General features: G+C 42.5%; 2 protein-coding genes across 4 annotated transcripts in view; one reads left to right on the top strand and one right to left on the bottom strand.

Annotated features, from left to right (window-relative positions):
* The window catches only part of KCNAB1 (potassium voltage-gated channel subfamily A regulatory beta subunit 1), a 373,578-nt gene extending 362,545 nt beyond the window's left edge, over positions 1 to 11,033 (top strand). For all 3 annotated transcript variants that reach the window (XM_019627607.1, XM_019627616.1, XM_019627623.1), the window contains exons 13-14: positions 4,061 to 4,149; positions 9,205 to 11,033. In XM_019627607.1, the coding sequence (XP_019483152.1) occupies positions 4,061 to 4,149; positions 9,205 to 9,294 (179 nt within the window). In that variant the 3' untranslated portion in view covers positions 9,295 to 11,033. The remainder of the gene's footprint in view (positions 1 to 4,060; positions 4,150 to 9,204) is intronic.
* A 1,646-nt stretch (positions 11,034 to 12,679) lies between these two features.
* Positions 12,680 to 26,883, bottom strand: SSR3 (signal sequence receptor subunit 3). Its single transcript, XM_019627631.1, has 5 exons — positions 26,675 to 26,883; positions 25,350 to 25,476; positions 20,153 to 20,251; positions 16,314 to 16,445; positions 12,680 to 15,286 (listed from the first exon to the last, which is right to left on the bottom strand). The coding sequence occupies exons 1-5, from the start codon at positions 26,805 to 26,807 to the stop codon at positions 15,220 to 15,222; spliced, it is 558 nt and encodes a 185-aa protein (XP_019483176.1). The 5' UTR covers positions 26,808 to 26,883; the 3' UTR covers positions 12,680 to 15,219.
* Between the last annotated feature and the right edge of the window lie 284 nt (positions 26,884 to 27,167).

Raw genomic sequence — 27,167 nt, 5'->3', positions numbered from 1 at the left:
ATAAAAGAATTCATGTGGTAGCTATGGGAAAATAAAATGGATGTAGATTCTAGAAAAAAATCCTAAGGATGAAGAAATAGCAGGAATTGAGACAAATCAGATACAGTGACTTAATGAGAAAAAAAGGCTCAAGACAAGTTCTATGCAAATAATGTGATAGAATGTTTATTAAAATCTTGACCCTTCTGAGGTTGGAAGGCAAGGAAATGGTAGTGGCAGTTGACAGCCATAGAAAGATGCAAATGGGAGGTGGTTTGGGGGCGGGGAGGGGAATACCGCTTAACCTAAGTATATGTATGACTGTACCTTTAATCCTTAGTAAAAAAAAAAAAATCAAAGAATATACTTAATGTGATTAGTTAACATCCCTATACTTTTACTGAACACAGTAAAAAGTATTAGTTATTTGCCCATCAGCAAGTTTTTGAACCTGCTATCAATTTTCTCATCTGTAAAATGGGTATAATAATGCATATCTTACAAACTTGTTGAGTAAGTAGAGAGTAGGTGCTCTTGGTAGTAGTGGTATCGATGATGATGAGGCTGATGATGTTTTTGTAAAGAATTAGATACCCCGGACCTGAAGCTCTGTCTCCCCCCAGCCATGGCACATGGTCAGAGTAACACGCACAAACAGAAACACTTATTCTTGAAATATAGTCATAAATATGATTTTTAGGCAGTAATGTGAAACTGAAACCTCAGTTTAGCTCTGAAAGAGATAGAACATTGTCTTTCTAAACAGGAACTCTTTACAAGATTTAAACGTTCACTAGATGTTAGCTATACATGAAAAACCCTCTTTACAGAGTTCGAGTTTAAATTAAAACATGCCTTGTTTCTCCTTTTCCTCCCTCTGTGCCCCCAGTTATCTATCGTGCCTGTCATTTTTTTTTCTTTCTTTATAAACAGGTAGTTTTGTTTTTAACCACAGACCTCTCAAACCAAGAGGGAAATTATTTCCAGGCATGTTACCTTTGATCTGCTAGAAGGGTGTGGGGGAAGGAACCCCCCTTGCCCCCTTCTTTCCCCACCCCTTCCTATCCCCCACCCATGGCAGGGAAACCAACTATTTGAACCCAACCATGGGCAGTCTCCCATCTCACAGGTCCGTGCCTGCACAGGAGCCAGCATTCACACCTTGCTGGTACAGAGGAGAGGCACTCGTGTTGCCTGCTTGGTGACACTTGGTCGTATGCTAATTATCTAGAATTATCTGCATGTGTGCTAGCCAGTTCTGTGCAGTGGGCTCTCCCACGCCCTGCATCCCAGAGGGGGAAATCGGCTGTTGCTGATACCAACTATAGTTTATAGGCAATAATTTTCCCCATGCCCTGCTTTGCCCTCAGAAAACTTCCACTGGTGCCAAAAGAGTTCTAAGTACAAAGCAGGAAATAATGCACACACAAAAAAAAAAAAAAAGCAGCAGCAGCAGCTCTGGATCACTTGACTTGCTGCCTTTACAGAGCATTATTTTGCCCATGTGGAAAGACTTAGTGATTGCCTTACAAGACCTGAGCATGGTAACAGCTTAAGAATTTTAGTTGACAGCAGAGCCTTGAGCAAATGGGGCAGAAGAGGCGCTTGGATCCTCGTCTCCCCATCAATCATTCATGCCTGTGCTTATTCAACAAACATTTACTAAGCACCGTAAGTACCTATCATGTATAGGTACTGGGCTGGGTGCTGAGCATCTCACAGTCTGGTGGGCAAATCAAAAAAATAAACAGGCCATTTTAATACAGTGTTGTAGTAAAATAATTGGGAAGGACGCAGGGGTTGGGGTGTAGGAACTCCCAAACCAGCCTGGGATTCAGGGACGGCCGTCAGGGAAAGGTAGCTCCTGTGGGGAATCTCAAATGATGAGCGGATAGTGAGGCAAAGGAGGCAAAGGGACGTTCCAGACCAAGGCGACTGCTTGAGCCACTGGCTCAGGGAGGAGAAAAACAGCGTGATGTTTGCAGATGGAGAGTATTTACAAAGCGCTTCTGCAGCACAAAGTTCAAGGCAAGGAGTAGGAGACGTGAAGCTGCGGGATGGGCTAGAAAGCAAGGTTTGCCAGGGCGAGAAATGAGAGCGTCATCTTACAGGGCGATGATTACGTAAGGCACACGCTGAGGAACGTCGAGTCAGCAAGCGACATGAGCAGGTTTGTACCTGGAGAAACGGCAGCTGGATGTGTGAAAGCTGTGCGGGGGGCATAAGGGAGTGGGAGGGGCAACCCAAAGAAGAGGTAGGAAAAGGAGTTGTGTCGGAGAGAGGGTGGTGAGGGCCTGAAGGAGGGCGGCAGACAGCTGCACCAGAGCAGTGATTCTCAAGTGTGGGCCCCACGTGCACACAATGGAATATCCCTCAGCAGCAAAAAGGAATGATACACTGATGCATGCTGTAATATGGAGGAACCTCGCGAACGTGCTAAGTGAAAGGAGCCAGGCACAGAAGGCCCACACTGTGTGATTCTATTTAGATGAAATGTCCAGAAACAATAGGATACAAAACAGATTAGTGGTTTTCTGCAATTGGTCAAGGGAATGAGATTGACTGCAAATGGGCATGGACGAGCCTATTGGGATGATGGAAATGTTCTAAAGCTATTTAAAATGGTTTAAATACAGTTTTAGATGTTAATACACTTGATACATTTATCAAAAATTATTAAACTGTGCACTTAAAATGGGTAAAATTTTGGGTACGTTTTACCTCAGCAAAGTTAAAAAAAGGAAAGAAAACATGGTGCCCGGATCAGCAGCAGCAGCGTCACGGGGGCAGCTTGTCAGACATGCAGATTCTCAGCCCCACACGGAGCTTCTGAGTCCAAAAAGTCTGGGAGTGGCGCCCAACAATCGGTGTCTCATGAGCCCTAGGTGGTTCTGATACATGCTAGCCTTTGAGATCCACTGGATCAGAGAAATATTGAGGAGGGAGACTCAACTAGCTGTGGCAATTAAAGGTGAATGTGGGATCAGAAAAGGACAGTCCCTAAGTTTAAGTGCCAACTTCCCAGATTGGGAGGCCAAGCTGCTGGTGATGCCACCACATGAGATGGGGACCACGGAAGAGACAGGCTGTTGTAAGCAAGTGCACAGTGCCTGTGGGACGCCTAGCAGGGACATTCCACAGACACTGCAGCTGTGGGCCTATAGGGACATCCAGTTCCAGGCAGCTGCAAGCTGAGCAGTCTACTGCAACCACGGGGGGACCTCAGCTTCTGACATGGCAGCAAGGGGACTGGGAGGTGAGGGGGGGGGAGAGAGAATGAAAATGAATCAAGTCCAAGAAAAGACAAAAGGAGATGGATCCAGGACAGAGTTTGGCCTCAGACAGAAACAGCAGGAGGCGTCCTCTGAACCTGGGGCATGTGGACATGTACTTGTGTCCGTGGGACAGCGGGGGATGAAGGAAGATCCCACAAGATGGACGTAATTTTTTACATAAAGCCGGAGGCCAGGTCATGTGCTGAGAGCGAGGGGCAGGGGCTGATAGAGGATTTAAGGGTAGAGGTTGCCAGAGAGGCCGAGGAAAGAGAGGAGTGGGGTTTGAGGGCTAGTGAGAGTGAGATAATCGACACAGGATGAATCTTGTTAGGAAGAAAGGGAGGTCCGAGGAGGGCTGCCAGGTAGAAACAAAGGAACCAGACACTTGGAGTCTATGTAACAGGTAGGGGAGGAGAGGGGGGTGAGAGCATGACTAAGATGGAAAGACAGGAGACTGGGCCAACCTGGAAACAGGAATCCAGACGTCTGCAGGTGAGCAGTGCCAGGTGTTTTCAGGTACAAGAACGTGTTCCTGGAGTGGGTAGCTGAATGGGATGCTCACTTGTTAGAACAAGGCCTCATGTAGAAAGCATTGGAGCCCTAAGGCCACAATTCAAATGCAGTTACCAAATCCTCTCCACAACAGGGGTGCTGCTGAGGTTTTCAAGCCCGGAGCACAAGGTCCATCCTCCCCCAAAACATTAGTCAAGTTTGGTTGCAACAATGGTAGCTACGGGTGGTGTTTAGAAGCGAAATCAGTCATCAGAAGCGCTCTGCTATGCTGACCCGGTGTTCTGTCTCCCCAGCATGGTGCCTGAGAAACGAGGGTGTGAGTTCTGTGCTCCTGGGTTCGTCCACTCCTGAACAACTCATTGAGAACCTTGGTGCCATTCAGGCAAGTACCACAGCCCTTCCCAACAAACCGCAGGGAATTTCATGGTGTCTTTAGGATGTCCTCAGCCAGTGTCCCGTCTCTCCCCACCTCTGTTCTTAGATGGGGGGGGGGAGGGGGCAGGGAAGTGGGGACAAAGGCAGAAGAGGCAACAGAATGGTTACATGGATCCAGGAGTGTCCTCTTCTTATTAACAGGCAATGATCTGAAAACTTGTTTCCCAGGATGCTTTGTTTCTGTGGGATGGCATTCCATGCCCCAAGCAATGTTATATCTGGTGACGGGGTTCTCAGGCCTGATCATAAAAGCGTGCTTAATAACCTGCTTGAAATGTAACAGCCATAGGACAATATACGTGCATCATTTATTCATGTTCTTCCCACAAATACTGTCAACCTGTAGTGTGCCAAGCCCCTCCTTTCTGCTCTCACAGCACTTGTGATAATGCAGCATAATTGCCTGCTGGACTGTAAGCTCCCTGAGGTCAGGACCTGTGTTTTTCTTGCTTCTCCACTGGTTTCCAGTTCCTAGCGTACTACATGGCCCTTCATCAACACTTAAGAAACACTTGTGGAATGAAGGAATGTTTGCCCCATTTTAAACGAAATAGAATCAAAATTCTGTTTTGGACTTCCAGGGTCACATCTCCCTGGCAGCGAATTCCGGGGTGCCCATCCCCACTCCCTCCCACGAGTGGACCTCCTGAGGCCCAAGGCACTAGATGGAGCCTGTACTCTGGGGAGTCCCCGGGGCCGGAGGAGGGGATGTGGGAGAGATGTTCTCCGTTCTGTCTGGGGGGGCGGGGCTTAGTGGCTGCTGTGACCATCCTCCTCCCCCAAAGGCCGCATCTCAGTCCTGAGCCCGCCCCTCTCAGCCCTGCTGAGGGCCCCAGGCAGGAGCTCTTGCCGAAGCCACTACCTACCACACAGGTGTCTTCTTCCTCTTGCTCACTGGGGAACAGAGCTGTCTCATGGCTCCTCCCGTCACCTGTGCCTGAAACGAGCACTGACCTCTCCCTGTTAACTCCCCCCAAAAGAAACAGATGGAGGGGGATACGCTTGATTTCACTTCAGATGTTTAAAAACCCTTCTGAATAGCCCGGAATATGCTGGGGGACAAATGGTGCAGACTTCCTTCCCCTCACCTTCCTTAGGGCTGTGCAGTAGTGTCATCAGCTCTGCCTCTGCTTCCAAGAACTCCTCCTGGATTTTGTAGGGCTTCCCCAGCCCTTCATAGGAATGCTGCTCTTATGAAAGCCCCACACACACACCTTTTCTTTTTTTCACTTACACTCTGGGAAAAGATAAAGGCTACACAGTGATGGTGAGGAAACCGGAGCCATGTACCCAAAACTGGAATTCCACCAGATGTCAATTCCACTAAGCTTTATTGAGCATTTATTCTTATTGAGCACCACACCAGGCTGAGAGTAAGCCCAGGACCCTGCACTCAAGAGCTCCCAAGCTCGCTGACAGTAAATTAAGCAACCTATCACTTAGTTCATTCGGCAGAGCTTTGAGGACCTACTGACTGGGCACTGGGGACACCACGGGAAACAAGAAAGATATTGTCCAATGTTCAAGGAGCTTACATTCCAATGGGAGAGGCACGTAATAAACATATTAAAAGAATTTCAAAGTGTGAGAAGGGCTATTAAGAGGGTGTTGCAATAGTCTACTTGAAAAATGGGTGGGTCTGCTTTAAATAGTGCCCTGGCCCAGGCCCCTCTGGGATGTGTGCATTCTGAGGCCTGGGAGATGAACACCCAGCATGTGAAAACCCAGGAAGCACATTTCAGACCCAGGCAAGGGTGGTGCAAAGGCCCTGAGGTAGAAAGGAGCTTGGCTTTCTCCAGGAACCAGCCCTGGGCAAGTGTGGCCAACATGCAGTAAGCAAAAGGGATGGCAGATACACTGGAGAGGCAGGCAGGGGACAGATCTTACAGTACCCTAGATGGGTCAGAGTTTTGTTCTACATGGAATAAGTTCTTCAGAGGGTTTTAAGAGGAAGAACATGCTGTTCTCTCGATGTTTAAAGATTGCTCTTGGCTGCTGGAAAGTAGAATGAAGAAAGGCAAGGGCAGTTGTCCAGGTGACAGTGGCTTGGACCAGTGGGATGATGGCCATGGAGGTGAAGTGGATGGTTCTGTAGATTTTGGCAATGGAGACAGGACGTGCTGATGGCTTGGCAAGCGAAGGAGGAAATGAGGACTCCCGTCATGCTAACACAGAGCAAGCACTGCTACCCCAGGGGGTCAACATGCCTGGATGGTAAAGAGGTCGCTCCTGGGCTGTAGTACACCAGGTAGCTGAGGGTATATTTCAGAGGAAAACTGTGTCAGTCATCTTCCCAAAGCATCTCCTTCCCAGCACCTCAGGCTGGTAGCAAGATGGGGCTTCCATGCTCCAAGGGTAAGAGACCAGGGATGTTATCCAAGCGGGGAGGTTTCCACCAGGGGCACTTACCATCCACGTGCCCTTCCTACTACCACCTCCCACCCTCCCAGCACCTAAGAATCCACCCTAGGCAAGCTGTGACTGGGCCCTTCGATGGGCGGAAAAAGGTTGGTGGCTGGGGGTTTCCAGCAGTGGTGGGACTGCGTACAGGATAGAAAGCTGCAGTGCCAGCAGTTGTAAGGAAAGGGACTTTCTAGTGGGCATGGCCAGGGATAAAATGTGCCTAACGTGCATAAACTGGGGGGCATATATGAATCAGAACCTCAGTTGGGAAAGACTGGAGGAGAAACTCCAGCTACGAGCAGCCCGCCATCATCTGCACAGCCCGCCATCCTCCCCACCTCAACAATGCAGAGAACTGCCTCTCCTCTCCACCGCTTCTGAGGCCGTCAGCCACTCAGAGCAGCCCAGGCTCCTCAGCACTCAGGCCCCTCACATCCAGAGCTCATCTCCCCTAGAATCCTAACCTCCAGCCACCAGGAACCACTCAGCTCACCACAAGTAACAGTGGTCCTCGGCCTGCAAAGTGTCTAGCTCCCCAGCCTGCCAAAATCCTGCTCCATCCCCAAGGTCCAACTCAAGTGACTCAATCCTGGGAGGACTTCCCGAATATCCCACCAGCCCCAGCAGCACGAGCCAGACACCCCTCACCCACCAATTATTCCAGTCGGTGTAACACCAAGCTTGCAAATCTGGTAGCCCGGAGGGTGTTTGTGTAATGCGCAGATGAAACTGTTTTAAAACAGTTGTCAACATTTTTAAAAATCGGGCAATTTCACATGAAATTGTGGATGTATGGCTTCTCTTTACAATTCAGGCCTTGCAACACTATTTTTTTTTTCATGTTTTATTCAAGTCCTTTTATGGTTTCATGTTATTGTTTTTAATGTTTAAATCTCTATCTGAAATTTATTTTGGTGTAATGAATGAAAATTTTTTTTTCTCACATGGCTAACCCACTATATTTTAGACACGAAACTTCCAACAAATCCAGTTTCTACACTTGGGTCTCATCGTTGCAGTCTCTCTTTAAATAATGCATTGTTTTAAATCCTCTGTGCCTCCAGAACTGGTGGGAAATCAAACTCTTTCTTTAGTTTTAGACAGGAGAACATTAAGCAGAACCAGTCCCCAGGCTGAGGAGCCCTACTGTTCTGTCCAACCCTGAGGTTTCTGGGGATAGCACCTGGGCAGAGACAAGGTCACCGTGGCTGTGACTGCAGCAGAGGCAGGGTGAGGCTGAAACCTCAGAGCTGGTCGTCGTAATTGTATTTCACCACAGTCTCCACACAGGGTCAGACTATTCCTGCAAAATGTCTGCCTTTGTTCCTTGTCAGATGGTGTAATGCGTGCCCTTGGCCCTCTTCTCACAATAACCACTAGCCAGCCCCGATGATCTCATCCTTTCCCAGGGCTTCGATTAGCATATCCGTGACAATAACTTGCACATCCTCAACTCATCCTCCTGTGGCTAGCAAGCGCCACAGCTGCACTTCCGGCTGCCTACACGTCATTTCCACAGAGATAGCCCACAGGCACCTTGAACTCCAAACTACTGTGGATCCCAATGTCCATCATCTACGTCAGTACCTTTCCAGACACACAGGCTTGAAATCCCTATCATCCTGCAGAACGTCTCAGACCCACTCCTTTCCACTCCACTGCACCTGTCAGTTAAGGCTCTGAGTGTCTGGCAAGGGCAGCCATAAATTTCTAACATCCGTGTCCCCTCTCAGCCTACTCAGCCAACTCATCCTTCAAGCTACCACCAGGTGTCTGATGGGTTCACTCCCAGCTGAGAAATCCTAAGAGGTGCCCCCACTGTCTACAGAATAAAGTCCCAACTCCAAAAAAAAATGGCATTCAATGCCTCCCACTTTCCCCGAACTTCTTTCCCCTATTCCTACCTCACTTCACTTGTATCACTCCATTTTCAGACTTCTGCCTTTTTCATGCTATTCATCTACCTGAGATGCCTGTTAACCTCGGCCATCCTTCCCCAGAGTTCTGACCACCAGTGGTAGACTCATTATAATGTCTCTGGGCCTGTCCTGTCCACTACCGTAGCTCCAGACACAGGTGGCTATCGAGCGCATGCGAGGTAGCTTGTCCAGATGCAGATGTGCTAAGTGCAAAACGTACACTGGATTTGAAAGACTTAGTACTTTAACAAAATGTAGCATCTTAAGAATTTTCTACTGACTACACGTTGAAATGTTTTGGATATAATGGAGTAAAAACATTCATTTCACCTGTTTCTTTTCACTTTCATTCACGTGGCCACTAGAAAACCTAAAATTGTATTATGTGGCTCGCATTTTATGTCTAACTGGGCAGAGCTGCTCTGGATATTCTGTATTTCTACAAGCCTTCACCTGTTCAGCCAACCAGTAACTATGAGCACCAGCTGGAGGCCATGCACTCTTACAGGCACTGGATACAGGGGTGAACTAACAACGAGGTCCCTGACCTCCAGGTACTCAGTCTGATGAGAAGCTTTTCGTCCAGCTGTGATTTATAAATGTGTACCCATCTAATCGACTTTGAGCAGAGAACAAATATCAAGTCCTAACCACATCCTTTGTACTTCTCCCACTCTCAGGTTCTCCCAAAGATGACATCACACGTGGTAAATGAGATTGATAACATATTGCGCAACAAGCCCTACAGCAAAAAGGACTACAGGTCGTAAGGCAATGCATGAGCCACAGGAGCTGCATGGTTAAAAATCGGTCTATACCGGTGCAGAACGGTGTTACTAGCCAGTCTTTTACATCACTTAGCAGCCCGCTGCTCAACCTCTAGTGTCCCCGGATTCTGAGGTGCCTGCTGTTGCTACCACTGTGCACCTGAATTATGAGCACATCTGAAAACTCACAACTAAGAAAATCCATTCTATTTTCTTATCTTGGACTGGAGTCACCTACTCTTGCATTGCTCTGTACACCTCATGCTAATGCAATGGAAAGTATATAGGGGGGAAAGACATATTACCTTCAGGCATTCAGTAACTTAAAGAAGGCTACAGATATATTTTTTCAAATGAACAAACTCCACAGATGCAACATGGATTGCATCAGAAAGAGTAACTACGTGCACACAGAAGTCTTGCTTGGGAGAATAAACAGAAACAATTTTACACTTTTTTTCTATTTTCACATTCCTGTTAGCAAGAGTTGTTTCACTTGTCATTCAACAAATCTAAAATTCCTCGGTATTTGCTTTCATAACCTTTTAAAATATTCACTGTTGTTTGACCCCAAGAATGACCCTAAATAGCAATTTATCCAAGATGTCTATTAGGATTCCAATAATGCTGTCCGTTTACATGTAGAGGTGGTAAAAGGATGAACACCCAGTCTTTAACTAGAGACACTGGTTAATTTATGAAAAGGGAAGATTGTACTGCTATGGAAGCTTAGCTTGGATAAAGTGTACTGCATCTGCAATGAAGTGTTCGTTCTTGAGTACACGTTATGAAAACCTGCTTTATACTTCGACTGCTTGTAGGCACAGCTTCTGCGCGTTTAAATATTTGAGCTTTAAAAATATACACATGCTCAGTTCTTATAAGTAAACCTGTAAAATACCCAGAAAGGCAAAGGTCTGCTGTTTAATTAGCACTGGGATTTTACAATATAATGCTTGGGGTTTTGAGGAGGGCGTTATTACATGAGAGTAAATCATGGGCTTCATGAAAAATGTCACTACTCGGCATATGCTGGGTGAATTAACTTGCCCAATGAAAAGCAAATGTTAAAGAACTTCCTGAGTCTATAATCACATTATGTGCATTAAACTATATGCATGAAAGCTCACTGCATGGATTAAAGGGGCCTAGCTTTAGTGCACTCAGAAGCTGAGACCTATCTGACCCCGCCACACTATTGGCTACTTACCCTCATGAATATTCCACTTGAGAAAAACTGTGAGAATAGACTGTGTGTACCTGTAAGGGAGAAAAACATGTTTTTTTCTTTTGGGGGGTGTGTACTGGGGGCATGGGTCCTATAACTATTTGGACACCTGAGCATGTACAAAATTCTAATTTAATTTTCTGAACAGCAGGTCCCTCATATAGAAATCACTTTGAGACTTACAGAAGAAATATACTATCAGCTTTAAATGCTATTTCCTGCCATCATTTCCAGATACTGTATTTCATGGTTAAGTTCTAAATCTTAAAATGTTGGTGTGAAATACCAACACATTTTCTTTTTGATTACTACTCCTTGCATTCAATTAGGGAAATAATTTGGGTTTTTTACCCCCAAGTATCAGGTTGATGATGAAAATGGATCATTTTTCAGTTGTTCATTGTATATTCAATCGATCCAGTGATTTATTGTATGTATTAATAAGCTTAAGTTGTCTAATGGAACTGCAATTTAACTTACTAATTTGCTTAGAGTAATAAAAGCATTTTGTGCATTTAATCTCACAATTAGTTTTTACCTGATCTTTCATTATAAGGCAAAAAATGTACATATATATATATATATATATATATATATATATATATATATATCGATCTCTACAAAACAGGCAGCTAAATGCTCATTTTAATAAAAATTATGTTGGCAGGTAAGCTGCACTGAGTGATATTTAACAGAAATAGCAGTGATCAAAATTTAAACTGCAATCCAAACTTTTTTTCTTATTAATGGAGTAAATGATTAGCTACTAAAGATATCACTTATCGTTGGGTTTTAGAAATACTCTGCACTAAAGTTACAGCTCCTCAAACTCATTTAAAAGAGCCTGCAAATTACAACCAAATATAAACAGTATTGCGGAGCTGTAGGAACAGCTAGTTTTTTAACATACAAATCATCTGCCATGTAAAATATACTAGATAGAAATACATTTCACAGTTATATCCTTAAGAAAAATTTCCATGCACTCATTTGATTTTCTGGAAAGTATTCTTTGGGAGGACATATCACTCCTGAGAGTAACCTGGGTGGCAGCCATCCACATGCTGAAATCTGGGCCAGGGGAATAAGAACCAGAAACCCTGTGCCTGGCCTCCCACTTGCAGAGCTGTCCCTCCATCTCCACTAACACTGTGCCACGGGTCACCAGATAGAAAGCAGAGCTTCAAGGGACCTTTATCTATCTTTAAGGCTAAGGTCCTTAAAGATAGGACCTCCTTGGCCAAGGAGGAAACCAGGCCTGGATAAAGAACTGGCTCAGGCACACACTGCTAGTAGACGGCAGAACCAGGCCTAGAACCCAAGTATTTTATTCAGGGCTCTTGTAAATACAATTTTTCTTTTTAGTTTTAAAGTTTTATGTATTATAAAAGTTAACTGTGTGTGTGAATTTTTAAGTTAAAAAAAGCTTGGGTATGAATCCACATTCAGAATTAGCTAAAAGGGAAAGGTCCAAGAGACACCATCAAAACTTATGACGGCCAATGAGAAATTAAGTCTCTAAACAACTCCATGAAAATCTAAACCAACCACTTAAAAACCCCTCCTAATCGTCAATTAATTCCCCAGGTGGGAGGTGAGCCCTTCAACCCAAACACATGTATCCGCAGATTCTCTATACATGCACATGCCTATGTACAGAGGGTGCCAAGAAAAATGTTTTAAGAAAGGAAAAAACTATCAATTATAATACTAAATATTACCAATAACAAAAGATGCATACAAGTCACGTTTCACTTCTACAATTACAAGAGGTGCTCAACGTGGTTACCAACAGTGTCCAGACACTTCTGATTACGGCGAACTACTGCTTGAGCTTGTTGACCGAAGTGTCCACTTGTAGACATTTTTTGGCACCCCTGGTATATCCTTCCTTCGTGTCTCCAGAAACAGCAGCAACTGGCACGCATACTGAAAACACACAGGGAGGGGGTGCCAGCACGGCAGGCATATACTGGCAGAGACCTAACATTCTGGTCTGTAATATAACTGCCCTGTGCCAGTCATTGCCATACAAACCTGGATCCGTAACTACAAAAATGCATTTACATGTGTGGGAAATTGAAACGATAGATAATATAAAATAACGTAATAAAGATATACTTATTCACATGATTCTTATAAAGAAGTCTAGGGAAAATATAAATTTTAAAAAGCAAAGTTTAATGATACTTAATAAACAAGACCTTTCACAAGAATTTTAGATATGAATCCAACCTCTATATTTCAGTTAACTTCAAAACTTATTTCAAATTATTCTTTCCAAGTTAGAATATACCAAATAGGACAACCAGTAAATTTTTACTGGCTAAGAATAATTTCAATCCAAGATTTTTATTAAGTTGTAAAAAAGGAAACTAAAAATGGGGAAATATAAAATGTTCCAGTACTTTATGTCCCTACTTATCACAAGGAGTGTAAAAAAAGGAATTTAATCACTTTGAATCCTGATTACAGCAGAACCCTTTATTTTACTGCTGTTGGATAGGGGGTCTTTTGAGATAAAAATTCTACAGCCAGTTCTTACTAACTAAACCATAAATCATAATTCTATGTCCTACAGAGCCATTTTAGATGATGGGGAGAGAAGTGGGGAAAAGGTTCTGTAATTCCCAAGAGTAAAGTATTGGTTTCCTGAACGAAAACTGTGGAGCTGTGAGTACATGTCTTATAAACTTATGCACACAAATTTATCTAACAGTATCTAGGAAGTTAGAAACTATTAGGATTAACAAAAAGAGTGCTAGAGAAAAAAAAAATCAGAACCAAAATCAAATTTTGTTACTTGCTTTTCTCCAAATTATTCACTTTATTAAGAGAAAGTTCTGAGGAATATTAAGCTCAGGACCCCATTTCAACCACACTGTATTATATACTAAGAATGGTGGCAATTTCCCCCATCTACACAGGCACTGCCATCTAGTGGCAATTTTTAACCTGCACTTTAAAAAAATACGTACTTGGCCCAGCTGTCTTAACAAATAGATTGTTGATGGTTTGTCAAATAGTCATTTTGTCAAGCAAATGCATTTGGTATATAAACTTCAGGCCACTAGTCAAACTACTGACTATTTATCAACAGGAAACAAAAAGGTTAAAACATAAAAATAAAAATAAACCTATGTGTTACACTAACTACTTTGCAGTGAATCTCTTCTGACTTCCCATTAGCTCCATATTATCCAGTGATGGCACGTGCATGATAACGCACCAAAGAAAAGTAAAGAATTTCAACCTTCTAGAAGCAACGATGAAATATAATCTTCAACTGAAGACGATGACATCTGGGTTATTATGCAAATGTCTTCTTTCCAAGTTCTTGGAATGTGGCCCACCAAAACTTCCAACAGCGTGGAACCAAGAAATGAACTCCTCGAAAATACCTTTCTACAAAGTTATAAATAAAAGAAGAAGTATTTTTGCAACATTCATCTTAAATTAAGAAATGGAAACTAAACATTAAAGCTAAGAATAGGAACTAGAAATAATGGTATTTCCTTTGAGCTACTGCTTATAAGAAATTACTAGAGGGGTCAAAAGCTAATAGGAATATGAAACCATTTATCACCTGGGATTTCAGAACCTTTTAAAGGATACTGTTTCAAGAAGAGCTTCCCAAACTTTTTCAAATCATGGCACACACAGAAAATGATAGTATCTGTATACACACACTGGTTAAAAAATGCAAGCAACTGCTCTCAGCCCCAAGGGCTGAAGAGATCAATATTTTACTCATAATCGATAGGAACCTATGGACTAAAAGGGTCAAATTTATAAAAGTCCTAGTGGAAAAATGCCAAAAAGCACTAAAATCGCCATAATTCCTTGGAGTGTTCTTAGAATTCTGGAACTAAGATCATAAAAATAACTTTGGCTTTTACACTTCAATACTCAGGAAAGAGGTTCTCTCTCTCAGCGAACATTCCTCCAGTGGGCTGAGACCATACTCAAAGGAAACAATGACTCCAGCCTCTCAACAAGTCAACCAGCATGGGAGGGTCGAACTGACCTCCCTGACCACCCAAGGCCAAAGCTGTACAGCTGAACAGTGTGTGCTTTAACCCCACGGGACAACTCTCATATGCCTGGCCACTATTTTTAGGTTATTACCCTGGCTACCTTTCCTTCTTTTATTAAAAAACAGTACTTTTCCACAGTTGCTCTTCCCCAAGTTGGAGAAGCTATGTTTTTAACTTTGAGTTAAATCAGAGATTCAGGGGATTATAAACACGAAGTTCAATCCTCCCAGCCCCCACCCCTCTCCCGCCAGGGATTCATTCTGATATTTAAAGTTCAAAAAAAGTTGTAATACTGTGCTTGGAACACAGAGAACCAGTTATTAACTTCTTGCTATTATTATAAATAATAACAGGCAGTCCAGGTTACTGTGACCTCTGACAAAGCAAGGAAACAGGTTTTCTCCTCTTGTGATTATAGCACATTGCGAGACACTTTTTGCCTTTTAATAAATGTCCTAGTACTCTGAGTTTCCCTTTCAATTTATTTAATTTCAACAGTCTGTCAAAGAAGAGGCAATAAACAAATACTGAGGTGCATTTTGTTGGGTTTTTCAAGCCCTCAGACTCCAGACTAGGAAAACACCTTCTGCGTCCCCCACCCTGACCAGCCTGCTGCTTCTCCATGTGCCACAGGCACACAGCCGGGGGTGGCGCCAGCAGGGTCTACTTGGAGCCCGTGGACAGGAGGGCGATGAGCCCCGATGAAGCACTGATGGACAGAATGTAGTTCCTGTAGGAATTTGATGTTAAGGAAAAATCAGGAACCCAAAATTAGCTTTTCAACAAAACACAAAGAGCCCATCTCTTTGGGATTTTCTGTTGCCCTCCTGACACTCTATATGACAATTATGTGAGGTCCATTGTCTGCAAACACAATTTACAAAACAGAAGGAGGCTATGAAGAATAAAGAACATTCACACAGGATATGTGTACCAATTTTTTTTTTAAAAAGCCCTTGAGACAGAAACCCAGAACACAGGATCACAAAGAAAACATCTGACTGCCCTTTAACCTTTAGGAGAAGAGCTGATCAAAGAATATGGGGAGGAAGAGACTTGTCTTCCTTTTTCCCCCTCAAGAGCATAGGAAAAATAAGTCTCCCCTGCCCATCACTGTCTGGGCTACCGCTGGCCTGTAAGATAGGAGGCTCTGAATGTTAGCAGCTACTCAGCCTGAGGACTGGACTGTTTGGGGCAAACCACTCCAGTGTTTCCAGAAGATGCAAGTTGAAGAGTGTCTGATATGTTATTACATCAAAATCTCCAACTGTTAAAAAGTTGGCTGTACATCCCTGGCTAACACCTTGAATAAATGATCTTAATAAGAGAATACTGCTTCTCGCCCAAAAGCTTAATATAAGAGCAGCTTGAAACGCTGGTAGGGTATTATATTATGAAATGTGCCTGTTTAACTGCGCTGGCCACCCACCCAACCTCAAAGCCCAGGAACGCTAGCAGACACCTGGCTGATGCCAGAGCTATCAAAGAAGACAAGTTAGCTTTTGCTCCTTGGATCTTTTTTTTAAAATAGGCAGGTATGCCTAATCATATATGCGAGACTGCTTTGTAATACTTGTTATATATCATGAAGTTATAATTTATAAACTTTAAAGAACTTTAAATCAGACTAAACCCTTATTGTAAGTGTTGAGAAACTCGCCTAAGGTCACAGTGCTGTTTATCACAGTGACTCCCTGTACAAAACCAAAACAAACTACTGTTTCTAAACTTCTAAAAAAAAAACATAATCAGGATACACTGTGGGGTTGAAGTTCTTCAGTATGAAGAAGGACGCAACGATGACCAAGACGAGGAACAGGGTGTTGTTATAGAAGATGGAAAATGTGGTAGCTTCATAATCAGCAACTTCATTCTTCTTCCACAAGATTCTGTAGACAAGCCAAACAAGTCATTCAAGCTTATAAACATGTATTAAAAAATTTAAATACCACATGGCTCTACTTCATTGTAAGGTAAGTTTTTCCTTCAGTGTTCTGGGCCGAATGTGTTTTTAATGTGTAATTTTGTCAGCATGGTCCCCTTTTTTTCTGCTGAAAAAGGTATTTCCGTCCATTGATGCTGAAGAAAACAGTGGCTGGGTATGTTACCTTCTTTCCCAGGCAGTCGGGGCTTTGGAGGAAACGAGTAACTAATTGCAATGGACTTTGTTTCATCAGCAGCCAAAGCAGGCACCTTTCTCTAGGTCCTCGCCTAAAACAAACTCCAAGATCAGCGGCTGAGAGAGAGCCTTGGCCGCTGGTTGGCATGAGACTCTCTCCAGCCTACAGATTTCAGCCTGAAATATTAAATTTTAAGACAATCCCAAGGACAAAGCCTAACTATGGTCTCACAAAAGCAGATCTGTCTGCAACTATCTTCAGGCCTCTTTACTTCAGTCAAACACAGAATACAATAGGAAAAAATAGGAAAGTATCAAGTGCATCACACAGTAGGGTAATTAACTGTTTTGTGGAACATTTGCACATGTGTATGTATAAGTATACTTGGTCAAAAGGCAAAATATGTAGTCTTTTACTGTGGGTTATTATCAAAAAGGCTGAAAGCCACTGCGCCACTGATGCTTTGCACCCCCCAAAAAAGATACATGACTCTGGGACCAGATGATACCCTCCACCAATCCTACGCACAGCACTATGGCTAACGTAATTGGAAATTGCCACGTTTTATTCACCAAATGTTCAAATCCATAGGCAATCAGAGTGCCTGTAAAGGAGCTAAATAAAGAGTATTAGCACTTATCTCCATCACAACAAATTTGTGGCCTCTAACATACAGGCTGTATTTTTTTTTTATCCTGTGGATACCATTAACTTACTAAATCTTCAATTTACTATAAGTTTGGGAGAAGTGATGGATATTACAATATTATATTCAATGTACCCATCAACTATAAAATAGCTTTTGATTTCATAGAAGTTTAAATGTAAGTTCTAAAAATATATACGACTTGAAATGGAGGAAATACACTATACTATTCTAACACTGATCAAAGAAAACACCATCTCAGAAAATGCATAGTTCAAAATAGTTTAATGCTAGGAAACACTCGGAACAATTGCCTGTTTTTAAGACTGTGGCACAGGACCCAGTGGAGACAGGCTCTTTAAATAGGTTACTAGCATGCCTTTACTGTGAATGATTAAATTATCCCACCTCCAACACAGCACTTCTCCCTAACTCCCTGTCATGCCCTGACTCAGAAACATCTTCAGAACAGTTTCAAAGAAAGAATTACCGGTAGCTCAATCATTTAGGTTACCCCAGCTCCCAAGATGACCATGTGTACACAGTCAGGACTAACACCTTTCATAAGTTTTTCTAATCCACCCATATTGTGGTTCATGAAAAAAATTCAAGACCCCCAAGTGGCCTCATCAGCAATGGTTCTGCCAAAGCTTTACTGGTAGGAAGTCTAGTTTGGGAGAGCACTTCCCAGAGTCATTTTTCCAAGGAGCACTTCCTACAACCAAAGAAAAGTTGAGTCCAAACTCAACAACTGTTACAATCAGAAAATGTTACATAATAGATCGTTGATAAGTCAAGAAGAAATAACACTCACACCCCAGGACAAACGTTAATGAATCTCAGATTTTCCTCTGCTAAATCCCATCCTTGGATGGATGGCAAAGCAGTTTCACAGTGGCATGGGGGACATATTCAAAGTGTGTGCACATGGAGCTTTGAAAGATACGCTTCTAGGCAAAAAAGTGCTGATAAGCCTTCTCCTAAATCATATCTCTTGGAAGCAACTTATCTTTTGAAGGAGAAAAATATTAGCTCTTAATGGGAGTCTTGGTCCCAGTTCTGAGTCAATCATGAGTACAGACGTGGGTACAACTGAACCCAGCGTGGCTTTGTGAAGAAATACTAACAGCACAAATTTCTACTGATGACAAGAACAGAAATTTTATAATCTTCTGACACTCTGCATTTTATGTATCAAAACCTCCACTTCATCCTACTTTGAAGTATCTGGTCCAGCCAATTGCAAAGGGGTTTCATTTCCCATTCTAATAGTAGTAACTACCTGAATACCACACAGGAAGGATGCTGGGACACATCCCAGGATTAAGAACAAGTGCCAGACCAAATCAGAGAAGTCTGCAGTGCGATGAGACCCACTTACCATCTCTAATATAATTAATCACCCAAAACCTACAAGAGCTACAACAAGCATTTTGAAACTGGGTAACTATGATTTGCACTGCAATTTAAGGACCACTATTCTAATAAGTATTATAATTCAATAAAAAGATTTTAAAAAAGTGTTCCAGATTCTCTAACCTCTATTCCTATGCAAAGATTTGCAATCAAAAAGCTATGCAGCCAGGTCTCATTGAAGCAGCTCCCTGAATAAAGGCCTTCATTGTCACAATTCTAACATTGTGCCCTCAGTTTTATAAAGGATCCACAGGAGACAACCATTTCAATAATGTTTCGGTGCCTTTCCAAAACCACTGTTAAAGACATTGTTCATTAAGTTACTCAGTGTCCCTTAAATAAGGAACCACTTGGTAAAGTCCTTCCAAGTTCAGTGCCAGGAAAGTTTCTTTTTGGAAGGATCTGCAAGCCGCTTCTCATTGGACAACGAAAGTGGTATGACCTCAGATGCTTCCCCTGACACTTGGAAGCTCAGAGCTAAGTTTAGTGCTCAACTGCTGTAACTTACTCTGCGGTGCTTGTTCAGCCACCTTTTCTTACTTTTAAGTGGTTTGTGGTCTTTTAAAATTGTATTGCTTTGTTTTATATGCAGTTTAATATTGCAAGTCCCCACAAAGTCTTCTGGAGCAAAGTGGGATAAAAATCCCATCTCACAAGCCACTTTGTAGATACTGAAACTTAAGATCCATGAAAACAACCTCGACTCATGACTCTATTAAACCACCTGGCAGCTCTCAGGCACAAGTTTACTCAATCATTCAGAGTCTTCTGCTACTCAGGTGTTACGCTGTTTACTAAGCCTTCTAAGAGCAGTTAACAGGAAAAATTGGGAGTGGGGACCAGGGCTAACCAATGTGACACAGGAGTGGGCAACAGGAAACAGAGTTTTCTTTTTCCCAAAGCAGATAACCCAGGCTGGATGTCCACAGGGAAGCCCAGGAACAAAAATACCACCACCTAAAAATGATAACACACAACACAATGTAAACTCTTCTGACCCAGAGGGGTTAGATGATATGCACCGGACACAGTTCTACAGCAGAGCAGTTGAGTACAAGCTCTCACGCCAGACTGCCTACGTTCTTCTCGTGGCTTCACCACACACTAATCTACAGGTCTGGGCAAGTCACCCAGGCTTTCTATACCTTCGTTTCCTGAGGTGTAAAATGGAGATAACAATAGTGCCTACCTCATAGGGCTCTTTAGAGGAATAAATGAGCTGTGTACAGCACAAAGAAAAATATCTGGTAGTAATAAAAACTCACAAAGTCAGTTATTATTCCCATGACTACATATTCTACAATACTAACATTTGCCTCAACTTCAATATCTATTCATTCTCTAAGCAGAAATCAAAAAATTAAAAGTATCCCCTTTTGTGATTACCATGAACACTTTAAATAAGGAGTCAAACCTTTCATCTTTTTCCTTCCGGGACATCTTTCTATTATCAGCTTCAGAAAGTTTTCGAGTCACTTCTTTGGAAACAGCATCTTCCCTCTTCTGTGCTACTCTGGAAGGAAAAGAAAAGAAGTTTCCACATACTCCAGGAGTGAACACCACACGCTCTCAGAAACACTCTGTACTCATATTTTGTATTGGCAACTGTATGATACTTTATATTTCAAGAAAAAATACTGGACAGAAAGTTCCAAGTTTATTATACTGTATTCGTCAAGAGAACGAGTTCAAGAAACTTCTAAGATGTGGTATATTAGTTAAGTGTTTTGATTTCTGCTTAAAAGGGAGAATTTTCCAAAGTTTAGATATGTAATATGGAAACAAAATTCAAATGCTATTAACACAATTTAGTTATAAATTATTATAAATCCATTTTATTTTGGCCTATAATTTTAACTGTTCAACAAATAAATCTGATAAGACATTAACAAATGATATATGATTTCAATTCTAGTAAATAACAGGAAAGAAAACTAGGCTTAAAAAACAAAGGGGAAATGAAAGCTATAATATCTTGAAGTACTGCTTTTAATTCCACTCCAAAGAACAATTTTGCTAAAAAGAAATGATACCACATGATCAGAGATTGACCACACCACTTTTAGTTAAATGAACCACTGATATGAGGGCTGCACCTAAAGATAATATGGAATCAGCCAGAAAAGGCTGGAAGTGATATTCTATATATCAGATCAGAATCTTCAGTGCTGAGTCAGATACAGAAAAATAATTAAATGTATACTCATAAAAAAATCTATATGGTGAATTTTATCACATGGGGTTGCTAGTGAAAGAGAGAATAAAATTTAAACTGATGAAATACAAAAAGCCTCCCAAAGATTATGACATTGAAATTCAACATGATGTATTTCTCACAATAAAGTGATTAGCCATAAATATAAAAGAAAAAGTAATAACTGATCAAAAGCAGCATATAACAATTACCTACATAGTCCCACTATGAAAACATTCAACACGATACTGAGATGTATTGAAGGCAACAGGACGTAGAACAGAGAATCTGTTCATTTCATGTTCAATTAATCAATCCCTCATGACTAGATTTAGTTCTGGTCAGCGTACCATGGAAAACTGTGGAGAAATCAGGATGGATTCCTAAAAAGGAAGCCTGCGAGCATTCAAGGCAATAGTTTTCAACCTTTCTTTAACCAGAAGAGTTTCTGGGATACAAATTAAGCACAAATTTTGTCAGTTTTACTTATGTCTCCATCTCTCTCTCTTACTCAAGAGCCAAGTTAGAACCAATATTGTTAAAAAGAAAACCTCTGGTTAGCTTCAACTAATGTATTTCTTCCACAGGCTGATAACTAGAGGGAGGAAAATCAATGTCTAAGAAAAATAAATAAAAGGAAATTAAGTTCTGAAACCTAAAGAAAAGGCAGCGAAGAGGGCAGACAGCTGTGTTTTTAAAAGATACTTTAGGACACTATAATGTGTTTTTTCTTCCAAGAATCCAACTTCACATGACTGATTCATTATGTAAAGGTTCTGCTCCAAAGGGCAGAGACTCTTATCTCTGAACCTGTCTAGCAGACCAGGCACTCAGTGTTTCTGAACTTCATATAAGACCACTTTTTTCTAAGCAAGGCCAATTGAAAAGAAATAGACAGGGTTTACAGCAGGAACCTTTCTTAGCTGAACTGGGGGGGGGGGGGACACATATATACATATCTATCTATCTATCTATCTATCTATCTAGATATATATAGATATATAGATATATATACATACACACATACATACACATACACACACACACACACCAGGATGCTAAGACACAAGAATAAGCTATTTTCAAAAGAGTTGGTTATCTCCAAACATCTTTAGGACAATCGCCTGTCCACATGACAAATCTTCTAGAAGACTAAACCAGATAAATAGTTAATTTCTCTTCTAGGTCTAAAACTCTATATTCAACAACCACACTGTAAGTTTATTACAACTCATGAAGAAACCCTACTTTCCGTCTTAGGGCTCTTAGAAAACAAACCTCACTCAGCGCTGAATACTCTAAAACAGAGGCCACTCCAGTGACCCAGCACTCAGCCAACTGAGATAACCCACAAAATCAACTGTTTTCCTCCTATTGTTTTTTTTTATATCAGTATATCAGAAACTTTCCAGAATAATATATATATATATATATATATATATATATGATCTAATTTCTTAAAATAAACACATCTTTGCAAATACTAACACGTCACCTTTAAAAAAAAAATCCTAAGGGCCCTCGCATGCCCTAACCTCTCCACACTGCACATAAGCATTTATTATGTGCCAGACACTATGCTTATCACATCACACATCTTACATTTAATCCTCACCATCCTATGAGGTAGCATTAGTATCCCCATTTTATAGCTCAGGAACCTGAGGTCCTGAAAGATAAAATATATGCCCAAGGTTATACATTTAAGAGCAGCAGAGCTGGGACTGGAACCCAGACTGTCAACTCGGAAGCCATCTTCCCTCTACTACCAACACCCATCCACACCCAGCATCTCCCTTGGTCTTTGACCCTTCACGTTCTTGCAAACCCGTAGGAGTTTCAGGGTCAGTGGCAATATTTAATATAAAACCAAAACTATGTCTAAAAAAAATTCCACTGAGAATCTATTAAATCAGTAACTTGGTGAAATTTTTACTGAACTAAATGTACCATTAACTGTTGTAAGGGATATAAAACAAAAGACATGGCAGTTGTCCTCAACAAACCTAAAGTAGAAATGAGAAGGTAAAAAAAAAACATGATTTTGATTCCAAAAAAGTGAATGAAACATGATATGCAGAACAAGTGAAAAATGATAAATCCCAAACGGACTAGTTCCAAGAGGTCACAAAGGATGAATTGTGCCAAATGCCCACTTCTGAGAGCTTCGCTGTCCACAGATGGCTACGCTTCACAAGAAGACAGCTCAGAACAGCAGAGGCTGAGATGGGCTGAACCCTGGAATGGCAGCTGGTGAAGAGGGGTGGCCAAGCAGAAAGATGACAAAGACGACCCACCCGATCACTGTCCTGGTCTAGCAGAACTGCAGCCACGCACAGCCTGAGCTCCTATGGGTCCAGAAGAGCAGTGGAGAAGCTGCTGAGGCCACTCTCAGCCACTGAGGCTATCCTGGCCTCCTTACAAATAAACCCCCTTTAACGGGGGTCACCTCAACGTGTTTCTATTCCTTGTCACCAGAAAGAGCCTACCATTGGGACATTAGGAAGGAGTTCTCTGGAAAAAATTCCTAAGTCTCGAAACAGCAGACATAGAAGAATGGAAAGCAAGAGAGATAAGCCTAAAGGAGGGCAGGTAGGTACAAGACAGGTTCAAAGGATGGCATGAAGGCTGAATAAGAAGAGCTAAGGCCCAATCCTGAAAGAAGCCACACTGGCAGGAGGCAGATGACTTATACTGCAGGGGCCTGGAAGAATCTGGCTTTAATCCACTTAGAAAAGAGAAGGGCATGGTGAGTTTTAAGTAAGAGAGTGAGTGACATGATAAAATGATGGCAGATGAGGGTGAATACATGTTCTTCATCCCATAAAACAAGAATAATACCTGCAGTTTACATGAATGATGTTAAGAATTACAGATAGTAATGAGCTTTATAGATACAGTGCATGGCAAGGGAGGGCCCTAAATTTTTATTTTTAAGAAACTAGATGGAGACTGCTACAACAATACAAGCAAAAACAGTATACAAACTAGAGCGGGAACTATGGAAATGGAAAGACAAAGTGTACACAAAGGATGCCGGTACTTCGAATCTCCACAAAATTCCAATTGCCTTTAAGAAAGTACTTCCAAAGAAATATAGCACCGGGCCGGCCGAGTGGCGCGATGGTTAAGAACTCGCTTGGGATGCCAGAGGGCCCCGGTTCGGATCCCACATATGAGGGCCAGTGACACTGCCCTCCACAGCTAAGATGCTGAACAACAGCTCAACCTGGAGCTGGGCTGCCCTGAGTCGCCGGCGACGGTGTAGGCTGCAGCCCCTTTGGCAGTGGGTTGCCATGGGCTACCGTGTGTAGCCAGCAGCCAGCGTGAGTGGCCAGCAGCCGCAGTGAGCGGCCGTCCAGAAGCCGGCGACTGATCTGCCTCGCCCGGGAAGAGCGCAATGACGGTGCCAACTTGGGCCAGTGAAGCAACATCCTCCACAACTAGATTGAAGAACAAAAAAATGACAGCAACTTGTATGTTCCCCTTCCCCCCAGTTCCCCAGCACTGTTCCCATCCCCCCAATTCCCCAATTAAAAAAAAAAATCTTTAAAAAAAAAAAAAAAAAAAGAAATATAGCACCAACAAGGCTCCAATAAGGAAGCAGAGAAAAGTCCTGCTATCCAAAATCAGTTATCAAAGTGTGCATGAAAGCAATTTCAAAGGACACCATTTCCAATTAAACATTCATTTATACCTGCTCCCCATGAGGACCACGGCACTCTGAAATAATAAGTGTTACCTACCATCTTTCCTTAAGTTTAGGCTGTTCCCTCCACATTTTAACCTTATGAAATTGGAATATATAATTGCTTATAATTAATATATTAATTTAGTTGTGAGGCTTGGGTTTCTTCTCCAAAAGCTATCTTTACAATAATGATTTTATAATACATGTGATCTTTAAATAGAGGAAATATGGTAATTTTTTACATTTTCATACATTCATTACAAAAAAATTTAATTAGCATTAAAAATTTCAGAGTTTAATAATAACAAAAAAAAAGAAAAGACCACTTCTTTCACTTCCAAAAATAGAACATGGACAGCCCAAAACAATTCTTTCCAGAAAAACTTCCATTTGCTTCTGAATTGTTCATTTAGTTTTTCTGATTCAACTCCATGATTAAAGATAGTATACTTAAATGTTCTAATTCCACCTTCAAAACCGACTTCCATGGCAGTGTCAGAAGCACTGTCTCTGCTTCAGTTAGTTAATAATTCTTCATGGCATTAAGGTGCCTTCCCCTCAAAATATAAATATATAATCTCAAATTAATGCTTACTGAAACCAACCCCCCCCACCACACACACACACACACACACACACACACACACACACGCGCGCATACATGCACACGCGCCGCCTCCTACTATATCAAAATGTAACACACTTTCACTTGAGAAATATACTTACTTGTGCTTGAGAACAAATTTCACATTTTTGTAGGCAAAGGCTACCAAATAAGTGCTTACTAGGGTCATCACACTATACAGGACAGCAGACTGAATAAGATCCATGTGCCATATCCGCCAATATAACCCTGAATGAAGATAAAGGTGGGGAGGGTACAAAAAGGAACAAAACATTACCACCCAGTTATAAAGGCCTGCTGAAATAATTATAGCTAAGCCTGGTAAAATACAGTCCAGGTTGGGGAATCCCGTATAGTAGATGAGAAACTTCAGAAGTGGGATATCAAGTAAAAAGCTAGTCTCAAGCTTTCCAAGTTCAGAACACTTGAAAAACATAACCTTCCTATTACTAGTCCATATGAGATTTCCACGTCTTCTAAAATGAGAGCTGGCTCAACAAAATCACAATTCAGTCTTCAAATTTCATTCATCGGGGTACTATTATGCTACATATAGGCCATTCCAGAATGCCACGTGCAATCCTGAACCGCGGTTTACATGCTGACGTGGCTATTATCTGAAATCATGGCAGTGCACAGAGCAAGACGTGGGCCATAAGGGCTTCACCCCACGTGGATTTCACGCTGGGTTTACAAGGCCGAAAGAGAAGACAAATCTGGATTTGACTGCCAACAACACTGCACCAGTGAGTCGGTTAATTCAAATTCGGGAAACCTGGGCTGTAAAGACAATTTTGGCCAAGTATGCAGAGTTTTTCCACCCAAGTGGAAAACTCTATTGTCCTAATAGAATGATTAAACAATTTTAAAAAGGTAAATCGCTGGCTGGCCCATGGCAGTGGTCCGATCTCTCATCAAATTAGGAAAACGATGCTCAGCAAGAAGAGGAGGTTCACTTCCAATTCACTGCGCGAGGTAATGGGAACCTCTCTCTTTTAATTCATTATTTTCCAAAATAAGTAATGATACAAGTTTAAGATCTCGTAATGGCAAACTACAGTTGTGCAGGAAAAAACAGCAAGATATACAGCAGGAGTGCTCGCACCAGGGTGCCTGTTTAAATACAAATTCGGGGCTGTCATCCCAGTACTAGTGAATCACAAATCTCTGGGACTGGGGCCCAGGAACGAGCGTACTTTTTAAAAAGAGCCATAAGTGAGTTTCCCGTGATGCTGCCCACCTCTATCCAAACGAGAACCCTGAGGCCCACAGAGGCTACGTGCTTCCCCGAGCTCAGGGCGAGCTGGGGAGCGCGAGCCGAGGACCCCAGCGCTCACTCTAGCGGGTCCGCTCGGCCCTGCCACGTCCTCGATCAGCCCGACCCGCAGGAGGCCTTCCCCGCCCCCGTCCCGCTCCCAGCACTCACAGATGGGGATGGCGGACACGATGAAGGCGTTCCCGAAAAAGAGCGCTGAGGACTTGGCCGAGAGGTTGCGGCTGAAATCCTGAAGGAGCAGGTCCTCCTCGGACTGCTGCTTGGAACTGCCTTTGGGAGCCATAGTGGAGCAAATCCCAGGAGCTTGGAGGGCGGACTGCGCGCAAAGCCCCGCAGAAGCTTTGGCACCGCCCCCACGGCCGCCGTATCCGCTAACGACCCGTCAGCGCTGCGCGCGAAGGCGGGACTCACGTGGCGCGGAGCAAGCTTCCCCAGGATTGGCCAGCCTGGCGCCGCTTCGTGAGCTTCCCGGCGTGATTGGGCGAGCAGGCCAGACTTCCGCATTCTTGATAAGCCACTTGACTCGTTGGCTTCCAGAAGCAGGCTGGGATTTGTAGTTTAATGGGTGCTTTTTTTTTTTTCAATTAAGAATACTTTATTGACATTCCGCTTCACAGATGCTGATAGACTCACGCTTTCCAAG

The sequence above is a fragment of the Hipposideros armiger genome, unplaced genomic scaffold (genome assembly GCF_001890085.2).
Source record: "Hipposideros armiger isolate ML-2016 unplaced genomic scaffold, ASM189008v1 scaffold_16, whole genome shotgun sequence".
NCBI classification, from domain to species: domain Eukaryota; kingdom Metazoa; phylum Chordata; class Mammalia; order Chiroptera; family Hipposideridae; genus Hipposideros; species Hipposideros armiger.
Note: the sequence above shows the minus strand (reverse complement) of the source record. Positions and strands in the feature narration are given on the sequence as shown.